Source organism: Anastrepha obliqua, chromosome 4 (assembly GCF_027943255.1).
Source record: "Anastrepha obliqua isolate idAnaObli1 chromosome 4, idAnaObli1_1.0, whole genome shotgun sequence".
NCBI classification, from domain to species: domain Eukaryota; kingdom Metazoa; phylum Arthropoda; class Insecta; order Diptera; family Tephritidae; genus Anastrepha; species Anastrepha obliqua.
Genome location: NC_072895.1, coordinates 12,497,847 through 12,517,049, shown reverse-complemented (window position 1 = coordinate 12,517,049; position 19,203 = coordinate 12,497,847). Strand labels below are relative to the sequence as shown.

Here is a 19,203-nt window from a genome sequence, read left to right as displayed (position 1 = left end):
ACTTCTGAGTGTATTTCTGCCCTGAAAAAACTGCTCATACAAAACCATTTGCCGTTCGGAGCTGGCATAAAACTGTAGGCCCTCCATTCATATATAAACTCAATACTTACTAACTGAATTGGCCGTAACAACCCAACAACAGACTGCCGAATAATGTCGCGCGAAGAGTCTCTGTTTTCCGCATATATTTCTAAAGTTTCTCAAACCAAGAGAAGCCAGGTAATCTTGAATTTGGTCCATCCACCGAACACGTGGACGTCTTCTTCGCCGTCGACCGCCAATGACCATCTCAAACACCTTCTTGAGTTTCTTCTGTAGTTCCCTCCATATGAATGACATGACCCAGCGACCTTAGTCGCTGCTGGTGGTGACCCGTTTGACTATGTCAATATCTCCGTAAAGCTCAAAAAGCTCGTGGTTCATTCGAATGAGGTAACCGTCATCTACGCGAGCAGGACCAAAAATCTTGCGAAGTATGATACTTCTCTCGAAAACTCCAAGAGCGGCTGCATCTGATTGAGGAGGAGGAGAAAAGCGGACAAACATGCAACAAAGGGTGTCATTTTTTAAGTTTTACTATAAAGTACGCTTTAACTACAGGAAAAAACTAAATGGCGGTGACCAAAACCACATGTTTGTATTTACACGCCCTGCAAAATTTCACTTCTCTGTAACTCCTTTTAAACTGGGTTACAACTTTTAAAGGACAATTTAAAGCACACAACTTTTAAAGGACAAGTTTAGTTAGTCCTTTAAAAATATCAGTACGAGAGTTAACAAGCTTTTTTGTGTTTATCGGCAAGATAAAGTGCGCTGTAATGTTAGTGATTAACAGAAACACAACATTCTCTGCTTTCCAGATTTAATCACCTTTTTTTTTGCTTGAAAAAAAAAAAAAAAACATTATTTATACCTTTATTCGCGTTATTTATATCAATATTTTGCTTAAAAAAATTAATAAACGAAACTTTTCTTCTATCTGCAGCTCATTGTACTCATTGGCATCAGCTTTGCCATGGCCGCACCCGTTGAAGAGTCTTCGGTGAAGGAGAAGCGCGGTCTCGCACTGGGTCTAGGCTATCATGCTCCATTGCTCACGCACTCCACCACCCACCTAGTGGCACCAACTCTGATTCACCCAGCACCCGTATTGCATGCTCCCATCGTTCATGCTCCAATCATCACTCAACACGCTCCAATTATAACTTCGCATGCAATCTCACATTCGATTTTGCCCTCCTATCAGCTGCCAGCTTATTCCACGCTGCACCATTACAAGTAAATAGGCCAACAGCATGAAATGAAACCCCTTGTGGGATTCAATTCTCAATCGTCAATCGGTAAATGGTAGAACAATTGCTACATAACAGCAGCAGCAACAACAGCAGCAACAATAATAATAACAAGAGAAACAGAAACAGAAAAAATAAAAACAACCGAAGACAGCCACAAGTAAACATCAATGGGGTGCAAAACAAAATGTAAGCACTTCTCAACAAGTGAAAATATTAAAAAATTGCGCGAAAAATTGTCTGCGACATTGATCGTAGTTATGGAAAATAATCCTAGCAAAACAAAGCCAGCAAAAACAAAGCAGCATCAATGAAAAGGTTGAAAAATAACACCAATGTGCGTTTGCATCAACAAAACTTGTCTATGGATTCTTTCATTCGAAAGCTCAATGTGTTTAGGTTTCCTGATTCAATCATATTTTATGCTTAAATATTTATCAGAATAAGGGTTAATAGGTCAAGAAATATATATTCGTAAATATAATATAAAGGCAATAATAGCTGCAACAACAACAATGCTTTGAGGCTTTCTATTTAGCTGGCTTTCCACGCATAACTTCGTCCTCTAATATTCTTCAATTTTCTGTGTGTGTGTTTTTTTTTGTTCGATGATTTTCTTGGGAAAATCCTTTTGGGATTTGGCGGGTTTCCTGTTACACAAATAATATGGAGATGTTATATAGGGATTAATAAATATTTGCTTGCTTCTTGATACTCTTGTCTTCAAGATTTTGCTCTGAAGAGAAGTGAGTGGTATGTGTTGTGTTAGGGGAAAGTGACATATTTATTGCGAATTGTATGGGAATAAGTTTGTGCCCTCGTAAAAGGGGTGTCGCTGCTGATACTCTTTTTGTGTTCGTTTCAGTAATATACTGGTGTTTTGAAGGTGTCTATGTGAGGTCTCGATCGCAGTTGTTGACATTCGTTTGAAGCGTAAAGAACCTTTTTTATCTGACGTCAAAAACTCCTACGTTCGTCCCGAAAAAACAGCATTTGCTGAAGAAGTCATGCTTCATTATTACCTTTTAAAGAAAAGTGCAGCTGAAACGTGTCGTATATGGATAAATATTTACGGTAATCGCGCTCCATCAAATACAACTGGTAAAGAGTGGTTTCGACGCTTCCAAAGTGACAATTTTGACGTGAGTGCTAAACATCGAACGAACGAAGTGGCAGTGAAAAAATTCGAAGATACTCAACCACAACAATTATTGGATGAAGATGTATGTCGAGCCCTTCATGATATGTCTAAAGAGTTGGATGTTGATAGATCAACCGTCGGTAAATGCTTGCAAGCGCAGAAAATGGTCCAGAAAGCTGCTGGCTGCCACATCAATTGAAGGAAATGGGATATCGAGAGACGTTTGGTTACGTGCGAGATGCTTCTTGAACGGCAGAAAAGAAAAGGTTTTCTGCATTGCATCGTCACTGGCGATGAAAAATGGATCTACTATGATAACACTAAGCGTCGAAAATGTTGGAGCCTGCCAGGTGAACCAGGTCCATCGACAGCGTAAAAAAATATTCACGCATTAAAGGTTATGTTGTGTATCTGGTGGGATCAGAAGGGTGTCATCTAGCATGAACTCGTTATAACGTTCCCGCCAGCGACCGAATTTGTTGTCCTCGGCATCTGACGGCTCTGTAACTCCAAGATTGTTTCATCGGACGGCACTGCTGTAACCGTAATTGCATATCGCTCAGTGAGAGCTGCCGACTATGCCTGCGTTAGATGTCAACTATTTCTCTCTCTTTTGCTCAGAAAACCGTTACCAGCATTCTCAGAAAACCGTCCGATGATACAATTGCGTATGTACTACCAATGGTACAAGCCATCCAATGGGACAGGCCTCAATGTACCACTAACACTGGCGATCGTTACCGACTACAGCTAATGCGAGCTCTCAAAGAAAAGCGGCAAAGGCCGGAAAGGGACGGTAGACATAACAAACAGATTTTGTTGCATGACAACACCAGGTCACACGTTGCTAAATCGGTCCAGAAATTTTTAGAGGGACTGAATTGGGAAATCTTGCCCCACCTGCCGTATTCCTCAGACATTGTACCTTCGGATTACCATATGTTCCGCTCAATGCAGTCAGCCCTTATTGGAGAACGGTTCACTGCTTACGAGAGCATCGCGAACTGACTCAATGATTGGATCAAGTCAAAAGAACTCGAATTTTTCGTCAGAGGAATCAGTATGGTGCCTGAAAGATGGAGTAAAGTTGTAGCTTCTACTGGCACATACTTCACATAAATCGAGTATTATTAAATTGTTTAAATAATTCGTAACTTTGGCTAAGAAATGAGGGAAACTTATTCCCAATATATTAGCTCGGCAGATATTAAAAGGTGAGTTCTATGTATTGCAAATTTTCTTCGAATCTCTAATTGCACCGACTTGACGAAGGACTTGCAATTTATGAAATGAGTTTTATCAATCGCAGCCGAAGCTTCTAGACCAACAAACTCCATGGCAAGTAAAATATTCAAAATCTGCTAATATGTTTTTATTTTTTGCTAGATGTTACGACCGGCTCCGCCGGAAAACCGATTTTAATTTGGCCCAACAAAATAGGAGCAAACTAATTTGTTGGTCTTACTTACTTACTTAGCTGGCAACTGCAACCGATGATCGGTATTGGCCGCTACCAATGGCTTCTGCATGGCGCGCGTTGACGCCAATTAGAAACACCAAGGGCGGTTAGGTCGTCGTCGACTTTGTCTTTCCAGCGTAGATGAGGACGTCCTTTTTTGCGAGTTCCACCAGTACATTTCAAAAAGAAGAAAACTCTTTGCCCGAGCGTTATTGTGCATTCGCTCAACGTGGCCTAGCCAGTCCAGTCGATGCCGTCCTGGTTCCATCGTATTCGATATGCATCATTCGCGCAAATGAGGCCAAAGATCTCGCCATGCATTTTTCTCTCGAAAGCTCATAATAACCGTCCATCGGTGTTCGTCAATGTCCAGAACTCAGTGCCAATCAGTAAAACTGGGAGGATAAGTGATTGATAGAGCTTTTTTTCGTGCATCGATAGAGGGCTCTGATTTTCAATTGCCTACTTAGCCCAAAGTAGCACCAGTTATTCTTCGTTGGATATCTTGGCTGACGTTGTTGTTGGTATCCTAGGTCGACAAAGACCTTCACTACGTCGACCTCGTAATTGTCAATCGCAGCCTGCTGTCCAATACGCATAGAATTTTTGGTTGTTGACACCAGGTACTTTGTCTTGCCCTCGTTTATCGCAAGACCCACTCGATGGGATTCTTATTCAAGACTGGCGAAAGTTGCACTAACTGCCCGCTGACTAATGCTAACAATGTCGATATCATCAGCGTAAGCGAGCAACATGGCATTTTTATAGACTATAGTCCGGATATGTCGCTGTTGCTGATGCGAATAATTTTCTAGAATCATCAAATTGTAAAAGTCGCATGATAAGGGATTGCCTTGTCTAAAACTCCGCTTCGTCATCCTGCAAAGTCGGATGAGCTTTCCGGGAATTTCAAATGCAGACATGGCAACATACAGGTGATCCATTATCCTCCTGTCGAAAACAGCTTTGTAATCGACGAAAAGGTGGTGGGTGTCGATCTGCTTCTCTTGGGCCTTTGCCACGATTTGGCAGAAGGTGAAAATCTGGTCCGTGGTAGATTTACCAGACCTGAAACCACACTGATAAGGTCTAATCAGTTTGTTGACGAGGGATTTCAGCTTTTCACAAAGCACACTTAATAGAACCTTGTGTGCGATACTGAGAAAGTTTACCCGATAGAAGTTGGCGCAGGGGTCACCTTTTTTGTGGATTGGACTGAAAATGGTGAGATGTCTTTCGCTGGACATGCTTTTATACGACTGTATTTCGCCTATAAGTATTTGTATGCTTTTCGTTAGCTCATCACCTCCGGCCTTGAAGAGCCAGGCCGACGGCAAGCCATCCGCACCCGCAGCTTAGTTATTCTTAAGCCGAGAGCTATGCGAGCTATTTCAAGAGCTCGTCATAGTCGGGCAATGGAACTAAAATTTTCTTCATCTCTCAAAATAGCATGAAATTATCCACCTACGGGGATACATTTGGTCAGAAATCTGTTAACGGGGAGAGGTTTTCCATAAAAAAGTATTTCTAAATAGTGAAGATTTATCCCGAGCTTAAGCCGAAGTACGATTTTCCAGAATACCACCTTTAACAAATAAACACAAGTTTATCCCTCAAAAGTGATACTATCGCCTTAAAAGTACTCCCCATCAACTGCAACGCATTTATGCCAGCGTCTGATCCAGCTCTCGAAATACTTCTAGAACTCTATTTTCGGTATAGCCAACAGAGCTGTCTTCCATTTTTCTACTACTTCCTTTGGGTTCGCGGAAAAAATTATAAAAAGCGGGACCTAGAGGCAGGCACACAGGCATAGATCTTGTAATGAGGAAGATGGGACGCCACTCTGAAGTAGTGCGGTTCCACGGCAGACGCCGGTTCCAAACGAAGGAAGTTTTTTAGTCTCCGGGCCATTGCTGCGACGGAAGCTTTGATGATGCACTCGGCATTTTAAACCTTCGCAAAAAAAAACAACATTACTTTCTTTCTGCTGTTAAAACGGGTTCTCCGCAATGTTTTTTTACTTCGATTAAACGGAGAAAAAACGCAAGGAGACATATCAGGTGAATTTGATGGCTGTTGGGAGATAGTCGTTTTGCTCATGCTCAAAAATTCACGAATAATGATGACACTGTGCAAAGGTAAGTTATCATGGTGCAAAGAACACGATTGCTTCCCCCACAAATGCTTTCTTTTTTGGCAAATTACTTCACGCAAACGTCTCAGAATACCCAAATAATAGTTCTTATTAACTATCTGGCTTTCTGGTAAAAATTCGTGATGTAGAATAGCGTTTAGTCTATAAAACCCGCGAGCCTTGCTTTATTTTTTGACAGAAAAAGACGTGGGTTTTTTGTCTTGGTTCATTCGGAGCTCTTCACTCACTCGCCTGATGTCTGAATTGTCTGTTTTACTCATAAACTCACGACTCGTCTCAGCGTTAGATTTAGTTAAATTGGAGGTTTGCACTTCGACGTCATGGTCTTTAGCGCCCTCGTCTCTCTCTCGTCCCTTGGAAATAATGGCTTTAGCGGTTCTTTTTTTGCATTTTGCATTCAGACTCTTTTGGACCAACTTTACAGCAGTAGGGCGCAAACCGAAATTATTTATTATAATGTCCTCAACGGACCCATAAGCAATGTTCAAGCCCTCTGCCAGCTCTCTGATGCTTAATTTGCGGTTATTCATCAACTTTTCTTTCACTTTATTGATGTTCCGCCGCTACGTGCGTCACTATTTTAAAGCTATAAAACCAAAGCAATGAACTTTTTGATCAACATTTTCAGAATAAAATTGGTGTCTCTAACTCAACAGATAAGTTTTCTTAAGCTCTGTAAGTTTTCTTTATAAATTTTAAATCATTTATAGAAGAATTATTTCCGGCTCTATTCCTTTGATTAACGAATGATATTTAAACTTTTTTATTCCAAAAAGAGATCACTTTCCCTTTCATTCTGCTCATCACTTTTATTCTTGGCGCATCTCAACTGTATAGCTCAACAATAAAGGGAACATCAAGAGATAGAAAAACTAACCTAACTGGTGGCATCCTGGTGGCATTGATGGCAAAAACAAACAATACTTGTACTAACCCACATTGCCACTTCAACGCTTATAACAGCTTTAAAGTACGCAATCAACGTATTTACGTGCATTGAGAAGGCAACACAAACAATCGTGAAAACAAAACACACGCAATAATGCTGAACGATTATGGCGATGCCAGTCAGGGCAATGATGACTTTGAATGAAGATATAAATAAAGCGCTATAAAGTAAGGTGAATTGAGGAATACACAAGAATGAAATGGTGAAAGCTTGAGCTTGAAAGGGTAATCCTCAAGTTTCCATTTCACGCGGGTTTTCCATTTTCCAAGTGCTCTTATGCGCACTTTGTGTACATTCATATATGTATTTGCTTGCTTTGCTCTGTTGCTGCTGCTGTTTCGCTAACAAATCTTATTTCTATGAGAAGCTATTCGATTTTGATTTTCGCTGCTCTTCGGTTCTTATTGGTTTTATTAGGACGATGAAAGAAGCTGTTAACGAGTGAAATTGCTACGCCTTTTGCTGGCAATAACTGCAGTAGAAGAATTTCTGTGCGCATTTCTACTCACTGCTTCAGCGATATTTTGTATTCACGTACATTCTCGTGCATTTGGGTGCTTAACAAAAAAAACTTTGCGACTTTTCCTCGGAAACTAGACAATTTATGTATTATTTATGTTTTAAGAGTTCGGCAAAAACATTTGGCAGAATTGATTTGGAAATATGTACCCCCAAGAATGAAGATTTTTGTAAAATTAATGTTAAAAATAAATTCATTATTTTTGCGCAAATGACTTAAAACTGTTTTGTCCTCCCGGTCAACTTCGATTATATCTGTGATTTTATCGACATTTTCGACATTTTCTTTAACATCAAAGCTGCCTGAACGGAATCGACGAAACCAAAATTGCATGACACCATAAACACCATTCACAATTTCAGCGGACTGGCTTGCATTTTCGCCTTTATCAAAGAAAAGCAGTAAAATGTACCGAATTTTCTCTTCGTTGAATTTAACACCCTGTAACTCACAACTGAATGGAATAAACAACACTAAACAGTAAAAGATTTTTTTAGTGATGGAAAAAGAGTATCGTTCGGTATTGTTTTTGGATGGGAAAAAATGGGAAGAGATAAAAGCAAATTAGGATGCTTGGTATGAGGACGCTTCGCCATCAATGATCACAGTTAGATATTGGTTCAACGAGGGCGAGCATCCGTTATTGATCAGGAGCGACCAGGACGCCCGACAGACGTGGTTACCGAGGAAATCATTCAAAATTCCACTACATGATACTCGCTGATCGACGAACGAAAATGTGCGGAGTAACAGAGGCTTTAGGTGCGTAGACCGGAATGGTAATTAATATTTTACATGATAAGTTGGCGATGAAAAAATTGTCGGCCCGATGGGTGTCGCGATTGCTCACAAGCAACAACAAGCGGATGCGGCTGTTAACTTCGAAGCAGTGTTTGAGTTGTCACCTGGATTCATAATTACACACCAGAAACTAAGTAACAATCAAAATAACGGATTTCTCGCAGTGAATCCGCTCCAAAGAAGTCGAAGACAGTACCATCGGCTGGAAAAGTCATGGCGACTCGTGGATTTTTTAGAAAGAGGACAATACTACAGGGAGCTATTGGTCCACTTTCAGAAAAAATTTAAGGAGAAACGCCTGCATTTGGCGAAAAAGAAAGTGCTATGTCACCACGATAATCCACCAATGCATTTATTCGGAGTTGTCGCCGCCAAACTGCATGAATTGCGTTAGGAATTGTTGCCGAACCCCCCGTATTCACCCGATCTGACTCCCTGCGACTTTTTCTTGTTCCCTAACATGAAGAAATGTCTCGCGGGGGAAAAATATAGTTCAAATGAGGAAGTCATCTTCAAGATAGAGCCGTTTTTTTGAGAGTTCGACAAATTCTATTTTTTAGAGGGGTTAAAAATTGGGCGGAGCGTTGGGAGAAATGTATATTTCTAAAAGGGGGTATGTTGAAAAATAAAAATATAATATAAATATAATAATTTCTAACACGGGTTCTCCCCTCGTATGTATTTCCTTTAACCTCTATTAGAGCATAGGGCGTCAACTACGTATCTTCCTCAACGGATATGATTTTGAGCTATGTAACCGAGTTGATTCCACGTATGACCAAGACAGTTTATTTTAGGTTCCATTGATCATCTCTAGGTGGTACGTAGCCTATCTTTTCCTTTTTTTAAAATAGCAGATAAAGTTCAAACAAAATGCTGCCATTGTGGACGCAACCATTCAGCTATCTGTAGGTGGTGCCAAGTCGCCAAGTAGTTGTAAAAACATTGTCAAAGACAGAGAATAAACTGGTGAACAGTCAACTTCATTAATACGTCGAGCATCAACGTTACCAAAAGTAGCGAAAGAACCAAGAGCGTCACAATGTCTACTTAACCGCATTGAAAAAATTTAGCGGATAACAAATGTCTTAAAACACAACGAAAAAAAAAAAAAATAAATAAAATAAAGATAATGGCCTGGAACGCTAATACCACCATTAAACTCAAATATGAGCTCGAGCTCTTGTAGAAAAGAAAATTTATGTTGGTTTGATACCTGAAACTCATTTATGTTAACTAGCCAATGGTTGTTGACTTTAAAGGGTTTAATGTTTACTCGTATTACTCAAATCATCCCTTAAAACAAAAAACAATTGAACAACATTAAGAAGAGAAAGTTAGCCCACCAGAGTTTCAAGCCACATCAGTTGGAATTAAATTTAGTAGTCATGATCTGACAGCAACAGCTCTATATAGCCTTCCAAGTCACAACTAAAAATCCACAGACTACTCTAAGCTATTCAACAAACACAAGGGAAGATATTGGCGGCGATTTCGACGCGAAACTTGTGAACTGGGGATCACGAATAACAACAACTAAAGGTCGGGAATTATGGAAAGCTGCACAACAATGCGGATGGGAAGTATTTTCAACAGACAGTCCTACCTACTGGCCATCAGACTTTAATAAGTTTCCAGATATAATTGATTTCTTTATGGTAAAGCAAATTTCACACTACATAACAATTCTAGAAAGCGAGTTAAGATCTAACTCCGACCTCTCGCCAATATATATGACACTTCAAAAAAAGTTGTTGCAGTCCCTGATTACATCTCTCTATGCGCAAACTGGAGTTTGAGGATCGTGCTGGAGCAATCTTTCCAAATAGGCAGGATTTTTTTTTTGTTTTTGTCGGGACAGACTAACAATTAGGCAGGATTGGATCGAGGTGAAAATCTGCACCGAAGCTTGCACTTCTGTCTTCACTGACGGTTCCAAGACAGGATCAGGAGTAGGAGTAGGGGTTCTCCCTAAATCTGCCAATTTATCTATCTCCTTTAAACTGCCGAATACTGCTAGTGTTTTTCAGGCAGAAGTCTTTGTGATCCTGCAGGCATGCAAATTGCTTAGGGAACATGGGAGCGAGGGAGATATTAACATTTTCTGCGATAGTCAAGCCGTGATCAAGGTTCTGACGACGCCGTGGTGCAGAACGAAACTAATAAACTCTAGTAAGGAGGAGATCAAATCTCTTGGGTGTGCAGTTAACATTTCTCTGATCTGGGTTGTAAGACATAGGAGCATAGAACAAAATAAAATTGCTGATGACCTTGCCAGGAAGGGGACTGAATTGGATTCAGATATCTCTTACTCAGACATCGGCATCCCCTCGACTGTTGTTAAAGGGGCACTGCACAAATTATTTCTCAGGAAAGCGCAGAAAAGATGGAGATCCATTTTTTCAAGCGCTATTTCGAAAACACTTTGGCCGCAATACAATAGACACAGAACGCAGAAAGTCTTGGGCACGCCATGTCATTCAACTTCCAAACTCGTAGCCGATCATTGGTCGATCGGCACACACGCGAAAAACTAGGATTACCATTTAACCCCCATTGCAGAAGCTGTGGGACCTTTCAGAGGAGGATACTGTTGAGCACTTTCTTTGTAAATGTGGGTTTGATGGCTAGACCATTAAGGTCACCGGGTGCTCCTTTCATCGACAGCCTGGGGCAGTGCGCCAAACTAAATCCCATCAATCGACTCCATTATATCAACAGATCTGGCTGGCTGTAGGTAGGTAGGTAGGTCTAGTGGTTGACGGTTGACACACCTAGGCTTGCTGTAGGCCCATTGTGATACCACCGGGGCTGTCCCCTCTTCTCACTCTACATTGTCCTCTTGAACCAACCTGTGGCTATAATATATCTAACAAGGCTTGTTATTTTTATATTGGCTACTTCTGCCAAGTTATTCAGGGAACTTTTTCCTCAAATGTTGAAACTTCTTCTATCCAGAGCCATGTAGCCGTATACAAAGTGTTCTATAGTCTCTTCTTCTTCAATGTCGTTACAGCTTTTGCAATAGTCGTTTTAGGGTGCTCCCAGTCTACTGACATGCCTGCCAATCAGACAATGCCCTGTTAGGACCCCGAAAAGATTTCTCATGTTCTTTCTGTTCAGTTTCAACAGCCTGGTTCCATTCCGGTCACGTCATTCTACTAGTTGCATAGGTCAGGGACTGAGTCCATAGCCTATTGGCAACTCTGAAAGTGTGTTTGGCTATAAGCATCTTACAAGTTGTTAAAGGTCTGGCTAGCTGTAGTCATCTGCCCGTTGAAGGTCTCATAATAGTAGCAAAATGGCGTTTTAGTGCTACTTGGGGAGTGCCAGAGTGGTACTTCAACCATTTCACTTACCTACCTACCCTGATTCCATTCCCTCTTTCCATTCTTGCGGTAAGGTTTCTTGCTCCCTTACAAATGTCTTTACATTGCAAAAACGCGCTATCGCTTTTCTACATCTCAGCAGGTACACCATTTACCTATGCCGGCCGCTTTGCCATTACGCATCTGTTGTATTGCGGGGGAGATTTCTATTCAACTTGGTGGAGATTTTTTTTTTGGCATCAACGGCTTCAGTGGTAATGGCGAATTGATCAGCTGTAAAGTGGTTGAGTACCTTATACAAGTCAACATTTTTTGATCTGAGTTGCACAAATGGGATATCGTTCAAAGGAATTGTTGTACGTCAGACAGTGTTTCATTTTGATTATCTTCATCATTTTTTCTACAAAATATTTTGCCAGAAATCACCACTTTTTGTTACAGTTAATATGAAATGGCGGTATACAGACACGTTGACGATGGTGCCATACTTTTATTTTGCTATAGATTTAAAAATAATAAAAATACAAACAGGGCTCAAAAAAATAATGATACAGCCAACACTATAATAAAGAGAGTTGGTTGAAATATAACGTTTCGAGTAGAGAACTTGCCTTATGTGCGCTATTTTTAAACACTTTCTGAAGTGTGCGGTTTAGAAAAAAGAATTATATTAGAAAACATTTCTTCTGTGCTGTTGTAGTTGTGGTTGTTAGAACATAAACATTCCCACACATGTACGTGGTATGCTGCTGCATCGTTCCGGTAACTTCAGGCCTCATTTATTTTTATGATAACCGCAAACAGCGAATATGTCGCCTTCAGCGTGCGAAAGAACGTGTCCAAGTGTATGGGAATCATACCGAAAGCCAAAACTGTTGTCTTCTTCAAAGAACGCTCCACAAACAAAATCACGTGCTGCTTAAAGACACGACTCTGATCTGGCCAACTACAAGAGTAAATATCGCAATGCAATTCACTCAAATACGCTTCCACAATGCTGCCGTAATAACAAACTGGAAAAATCTGCAGCTGCTGAGCGAACAGATACGTAGCATAGAAGAGCCGTCCAACGGCGGAGTCAACATAGAAGAGCAACGCAGCCAAAACCATGCAAACATTGAAAAGTGTAACGGCAAACTGGAAGAATGCAGGTAGTGATATGGTATCTTGGATTTTCTCAATCAAGCTGAAGAAAACAAAAATTAGACAAATACAAATACAAAAATAAATACATTGAAACACGCGTACCTGTATATTGTATTGTGATCGGCAATACATTGCCTCAGCATCAAGTCGTTTATGAGTGCATCGCTTCGATCATAACCAATTCGGACGGTGCGCATACCCAGCAATTTTACATGGCCGCCCAACAAGCACAACACCATCGCTGCATAGGTGTCATCTGTGAAATTCTGAAGCACCAAAATCCATACACCCATAAACTGGTAGAAATTCGCCAACGCGTAGAGTAACGCCGAATGGCGCCAATCAAAGGGAAACCAAGCGAGTTGGAAAAGGAAACGTTCCTGCGCCACGAAAACTGTCAGCAAAATAGAGAGACCGCAAAAAGCCCAAAGTGCAGTGCAGATAAACTTGAAAGCAGTTAGTACAGTATTGGCGCGCTGAAAAATCTTGCTTAAGTACAGCTGATCGCAAGATTTTAATGCCTTGGCGTCGAGTTCCTCTAAAAGTCTCTCAATTTCACGAATTTTCTGCTGTTTCATGGCATACACAAGAAATTTCAACGCGCAATTGCTACAGCCTGCACCGATGGCGATAATGCGTATAAAATCATTAACCGACGGCTGTTCGAGTAAACCAAGCCAAATGGATATGGGGAACCAAAATGTTATGCTGATATTCAGTAGTGAACTATAAATGTAATAGAGCTGTTGCCTTGTGATTCCAGTGCTATTGACGCCTAACCATTGCCACAAAAGCCAGTGCAATTTGAAGAGTTCGCGGCTGCGTAGGGGGGGCGCTTGCTGGTGTTGTTGGTATTGATTCGGCTTCATGCTTCTTGTCGTATGTCGTATGCCTGGGGATGTTGACGCTTTCACACCAGCCAATTGAATGTGTTAAATGTTGATTGCTCGCATAGCTTACGGTATTTATTAGAAAATTCTCTGCATATACTCGGACACATTTACATTTACGCAGCCACGCACTTAATTGCTTAAAAGTTTTCCTTTTAATTGTATGCCTAATGGTATAATTTAAGTGTCTGCAAGTATTCTACAATACTCTTACAGTTATATTCAATTATAATTACTCTATTTGCCAATAATAGCACAGCGTGGCCCTAAAATACGCTTATTTACGCGTATTGTCACGGTTTGAGAGTTGAAACGTTTTGGGAGGAACAATGAATTTGATCATAATTCAGTTATAAAAGATTTGCTTAGTAAGCAACTTTCTCCTCCTCTCTTGACAAATCGTCTCCCTTAGCAAGACACTGGGTTGCTAGCTCTAGAAATTTTGAGTAAAAGTGGAGGAAATGCAAAATTTGTAGAAAAAACAATTCATTTTCAAAATAGTCTGCTTACGAGCAACAACTCGCAACTAGCAAAGAGCTAGCATTTCCCAAATAGTTACGACAGGGACAATAATTGTATAGTCCCGACGCGATCGATAACATTTCAGACCTCATTATAAAAAAGTTGGGACTGACGGAACTTGTTTCCAATGAGCCCACCTTCCTATGGATGGATTAAGTGTCCAAAGGAGGCTTAGCAAAGCACAGTACCAGCATGAAAAAGCTTCTCATAAAAAATCATCTACCGGAATTGGCTTAAAACTATAGGTCCTTCTATTTGTGCAACGCGCACCACAAATAATGATCTCGGATAGGACATCGGCCAAACACCTAACATAATTGTACGTGCCAATTATTTATTTATTTTTAACAAAATAGTTTCATATTGGCGAAAACTCCAACTTTGCGGTCCGTTTTATATTTAAAAATTAATTCAGTTTCTTTTTATTTAAGTAAGAAAATTCTTTTTTGCTACCATTTTTACCAAAAATACAAATACAACCTTTTGTAAGGGAGTGTCAAAAATCGAATGTCACTAGTGAGCAAACCTTTAATAATCATGAATCATAGAATTTGATGAAATAATCATAATTTCAGTTTAGTACAGTTTGTCAAGAATGACTTCAGACATAGAAAATAAATTAAATTTTTCAACTTCATTAGCAAAAAATAGCACTCCTTATTTATCTTTTCATATTTATGCACAGCATTTAAAGGCAATTAATAAAAAAATCATGAAACTCTTTGGAAAAACAAGAACTAAAACAAAGTGGCAGACTGGGTGTTCCAGAGTTTCTCGCGCGTTGTCTTTGTTACATATTGTGCATGCATCGTTCTGCTCTAACTTCTGTTTGGCCGCGCACGATGGAGTAAGACAGTGTCACGTCAGTATCTCAATTACAAGTTTACACTCTTTCCTGGGAAGAGTGCTTGTATGACGTTGTGTATGTATAAGCTGATTCTTTCCCAGTTCGCTTCTTGAATCATTTCTGCATCTATATCCAGTCGATGTTTGTAGAGAGGTTGTTAGAATTTTATTAGAATTAGAATTTCAACTATCCGTTCGACTACCAGACTTCTTGGTTAGCCAGACAGCCTAAGCTAAGATCAAAGCCTGCACAGGAATGCCGGGCAGCTCTAAATGATATTATAAGTAGTGTCGTATTCAAGGTCAGTCTTAACATATTTGAGTTCCGGGGCAGAGAGATGCTGAGTCAGAAAGGGGCACTATTCTTCAACTGCCTATTCGAAGAAGCTTTGGGAAACCTATGACCGACCAAATGGACAATAGTGCATGGAGAGATGAAGACACGTGCGTATTTGCCAGGCTACTATGTCCACAAAAGAATAAGAAAAAGGCAAAGGAAATGCATAGCCTTTCAAGAGAGGATATCTCGAAGGTCGTGACTTGTATAACCGGTCATTGTAGAGATGAAGAAGAAACAATTGAGCACTTCCTTTGCAATTGTCTATCCTTAGCTAAAATCAGAGCAAGTTTTCATTTTTTTTTTCAATTCTCTTACGGTACTGTCAGGCGAGGGGATTTTTTCCGGGATAACGCCCGTGAAGAGGGAGCTCTTATGAGTACTGCTATACCGGCATAGCAGTATGCACGACTTGTAGCCTCAGAGCTACACCTACGTACTGAACACCGCTCCACTATCTACCACTCTCCCCGCGGAACTGTCCAAAAAGAAATTACCTCACGGGCTGGTTAGCTCGTAGGTTGCTAGTTATTTGGTCTACAAACCTCCGCGCGGCTTAGATTATTGTGGATATATTTTTCATGCGCGCAGATTCGCTTCCAATAATCACTCGATTTTAGCATAAAATCTATTATATTTTTTCCGTTTACTATACCACAAGTTTCAGGAGCATAGCGAGGGCTTTGGAACAAGACGTGACCAGCGTCTTCTTCCCTATCCGTGCCGATTGGGCAGTTTGGCGAACTGTCATGGTCGAATCTATGGAGGTATTTTCGAAATACTCCGAGCGCTGAAAGAAATTGGGTTAGGTGAAACGTTGTTTCCCCATGGTTCCTTTCTAACCACGTCGTAAGAATGGGTATTAGCCCATGCGTCCATATATCTTTCGGTGATTTGTTCCACCGGCCTTGCCGAACGACGCCTTTCTTCTTCTGCATTAGTTTTACGACTTGCTCTACCGTCATGTTCAGATAGCCTTACATACACTCTTTGCATTTCTTGCGCCAAAATGTCTTCGAGGTCTAGTCCTTCTACAACGAAGGAATTATCGTTCGAAATTGTACGGAAGCCGCAGATAGTTCGCAAAGCGCTTAGCCGATAGACGGCTGTCAGTTTTTTTATGTAGCTATTTAAGTTCAGTGCATCAGCCCAGATCGGCGCGGCATACAAAAGAACGGAGCTCACTACTCTGCTATATATAGCATAGTATTCATTTGCTGTGGCTAGGTTCGCCATTGTTTGGCATGATTCGCGACAGACAGAACTGCACACTCGATGCCTTCTTCACAGTATACCTGTATTTCAGGTGCTTTTTGAAGTTTAAACGGCCGTCAACCATCACTCCTAGGTATTTAGTAGCGCGTTTTGAACTAATTGTTACATACCCAACAGTTACATTTATAGTTTCTACTATCTTCTGCTTATTAAAACTACATCGGTCTTATGCTCAGTTAATTCCAGCTTCCAGTTTCCAGCTATGGTCTATAGCTAAGTCTTGATCCTGCTACTGATTCGCTGGCGATCCTATCAATTTCGTGGATATGTTTTGCTACCACTACCACCGCGATGTCATCCGTGAATCCAATGACTTTAGTTCTAGGGGGCATTTCCAGTCCTAGAACCCCGTCATACATTAGGTTCCATAGCAGAACCAGAACTGATCCTTGAGGAGCCCCTGCTGATACAATATACTTCTCAACGCCTTTGTCACTTCTAAACCTCAGTTTGCGGTCCGTGAAATAGCTCTCAATTATTCTGATTATATAACTAGGCGACCCTATTTTTGTGAGCATTTCCAGTGTGCGCTTAAGAGCCACAAAATGGTTACACGAAGATAAATAAATGAGGTTCCCGTATTGCACAGTGTATCACAACGGACCTGTAAGGTCTAAGTGAGTTGGTCGTAAGGACCGACTACCACCATAAAGTAACCTAACCTAAGTATCCATGGTTAAAATTGTACAACTGTTTTCTTGACAAATGTCAAAGACGACATACAAAAAATGTATCGTCTAGGAATTAGTCACTACTGACATCTAGGCATCACCTTTTAAGGGGGTGGTAGGGTTTAGCGCTAAAAAAAACACTTTTTTTTTTTAATTTTTTACAGAAATATGGCTTCAGATACTTTAATAAAATCAGTTGCATGTTATTGTACATCTTTTCAATAAGTTTTTAAAAAATATTAATAATAAAATATTGACAAATAAGCCCATGACAGAGTTTTTTTTGGAGATATGTTTTTCGAGAGGTGCTCTGCGGTGCCAATCGGCATTCGTCGTAGAATCATCTGAAACTAAAAAAGTCGAATTTTTCAGTTAAAGTATGAGGTAATGCTCCCCCTCACATGAATAAAATTTTTTTTTTTCATTTTTGTAGTTTTGGTGGCAAAAAAACGTAAAACGAGCATTTTTGGCGAAAAATTTCACCATATTTGTAAGTGAAAAATAACCTTAAAAAAAAAAAATAAAAAAAAAGCAGTGTGGGGGGGAGGTATTTTTGATTTAGAAAACGTGTGCCAAATTTGAAAAGAATCGGTTGAATAGTTTCGGAGTTGTGATTGGCACCGACTTTTAAGAAGTCGTTTCGGGAAAAACGCGTTTGAAAAAATGGCTCTGAAAAATTATCTATGCTCCGCATTCGAGGTAGAGTGCCTACAAAGGCTATAACTTTGAGAGTTCTGCTCCGATCCACTTAAAATTTTGACACAACATTCTTGAAATGATTTACTATAAGATGAGTGAAGAAAAAAAATTTCGATTTTGTGACCCTACCAAGCAGTATTATTGTTAGCTAAAAAAACAAGCAATTGAAATCGCTAGCTTAGAGTGAAAATCTTCTTCTTCCACATTCCTAAAAACCTCTATTTTAATGGAAAGAGCAAATAAAAAATGCATCGCTGTACCGACCGATAAAAGTAAAAAGGATTAATGGTAACATTTCTAATGAATTATTACCATCAAATTACTTAGACTAAATATTTTGCGGCTATTTCGTAGCTAACTGAAAATAACTTAACAATGGTAATATAATAAGAGCACCAAAAATTGCTCATAAGCTGATAGAGCTGAATTGTGGTCCAAAGTCCAAACAAAAGTCACATGAAGTAATTAAAACCGCAATTGCGTTTTGCGGATTTTAGCAGTGATTTAATGTACATACGCCTACAGATCTATAAATACATGTCACAAAAGGAGATTAGTAGAATAGAGAGTCCGCCCTGCAGGGAAAATCTGAACTAGCGAGGACTGCTAATGATGAACCACTTCGCTACTCATTTCACTCATGTCACAGGGGCAAAGCCTGCTTAAGTATCAGTTGCTTTTCTTACTCAAGGCGACCTTGGCGGTTTTTGACCGATGGCTATGATTTCTGACTTAGAAAGTTATCGGTTCCAGTGAAGATTATGTGGTTTCTCACAGGTATAGAATGTGAAGTATTGTGCCACTATTGAATTGGTTATAAAATGTGAATTCTTAAATTCATAACTAATAATAAATTAAAATACAATAATTTAAAAAAGAAACAAAGACTCATTAGCACTTAACTGTCGAAAAAAAATACTATGATACTTCTGAGTCATTGAAAAAGAAAGGCAGAATGTACTAGATTCCATATGACAAAGTTTGACACTCGTTCAGAATTGTCGAAAAACGGATGGAGGGATGGAGGGTTCCATATGTCAAATTTAGTACTAGTTCTAAAACATTGAAAAGGGGACATGGAGTACACTATATTTCATTTATCGGCTCAGTACAGTTTCGGAGTATCACAAAAAATGCGCGGAGCTTATCCGCACTTACTAATCAGTTT

General features: G+C 40.0%; 2 protein-coding genes across 2 annotated transcripts; one reads left to right on the top strand and one right to left on the bottom strand.

Annotated features, from left to right (window-relative positions):
* The first annotated feature begins 991 nt into the window (after nt 1-991).
* LOC129245739 (uncharacterized) lies at nt 992-1,950 on the top strand. The gene has a single exon (XM_054884086.1). It carries the CDS (start codon nt 1,016-1,018, stop codon nt 1,280-1,282), a length of 267 nt encoding a protein of 88 aa, XP_054740061.1. The 5' UTR covers nt 992-1,015; the 3' UTR covers nt 1,283-1,950.
* Nucleotides 1,951-12,417: 10,467 nt separating this feature from the next.
* Nucleotides 12,418-13,664, bottom strand: LOC129246502 (odorant receptor 59a-like). The gene is made up of 2 exons (XM_054885372.1): nt 12,898-13,664; nt 12,418-12,835 (listed from the first exon to the last, which is right to left on the bottom strand). The coding sequence occupies exons 1-2, from the start codon at nt 13,662-13,664 to the stop codon at nt 12,418-12,420; spliced, it is 1,185 nt and encodes a 394-aa protein (XP_054741347.1).
* Nucleotides 13,665-19,203: the final 5,539 nt, after the last annotated feature.

Coding starts and splice junctions, on each gene's coding strand:
- LOC129246502 (XM_054885372.1), bottom strand. CDS start 13,664: ATGAAGCCGAATCAATACCAACAACACCAGCAAGCGCCCCCCCTACGC. Junction 12,836..12,897: donor GATCACAATACAATATACAG/GTACGCGTGTTT, acceptor TGTTTTCTTCAG/CTTGATTGAGAAAATCCAAG.
- LOC129245739 (XM_054884086.1), top strand. CDS start 1,016: ATGGCCGCACCCGTTGAAGAGTCTTCGGTGAAGGAGAAGCGCGGTCTC.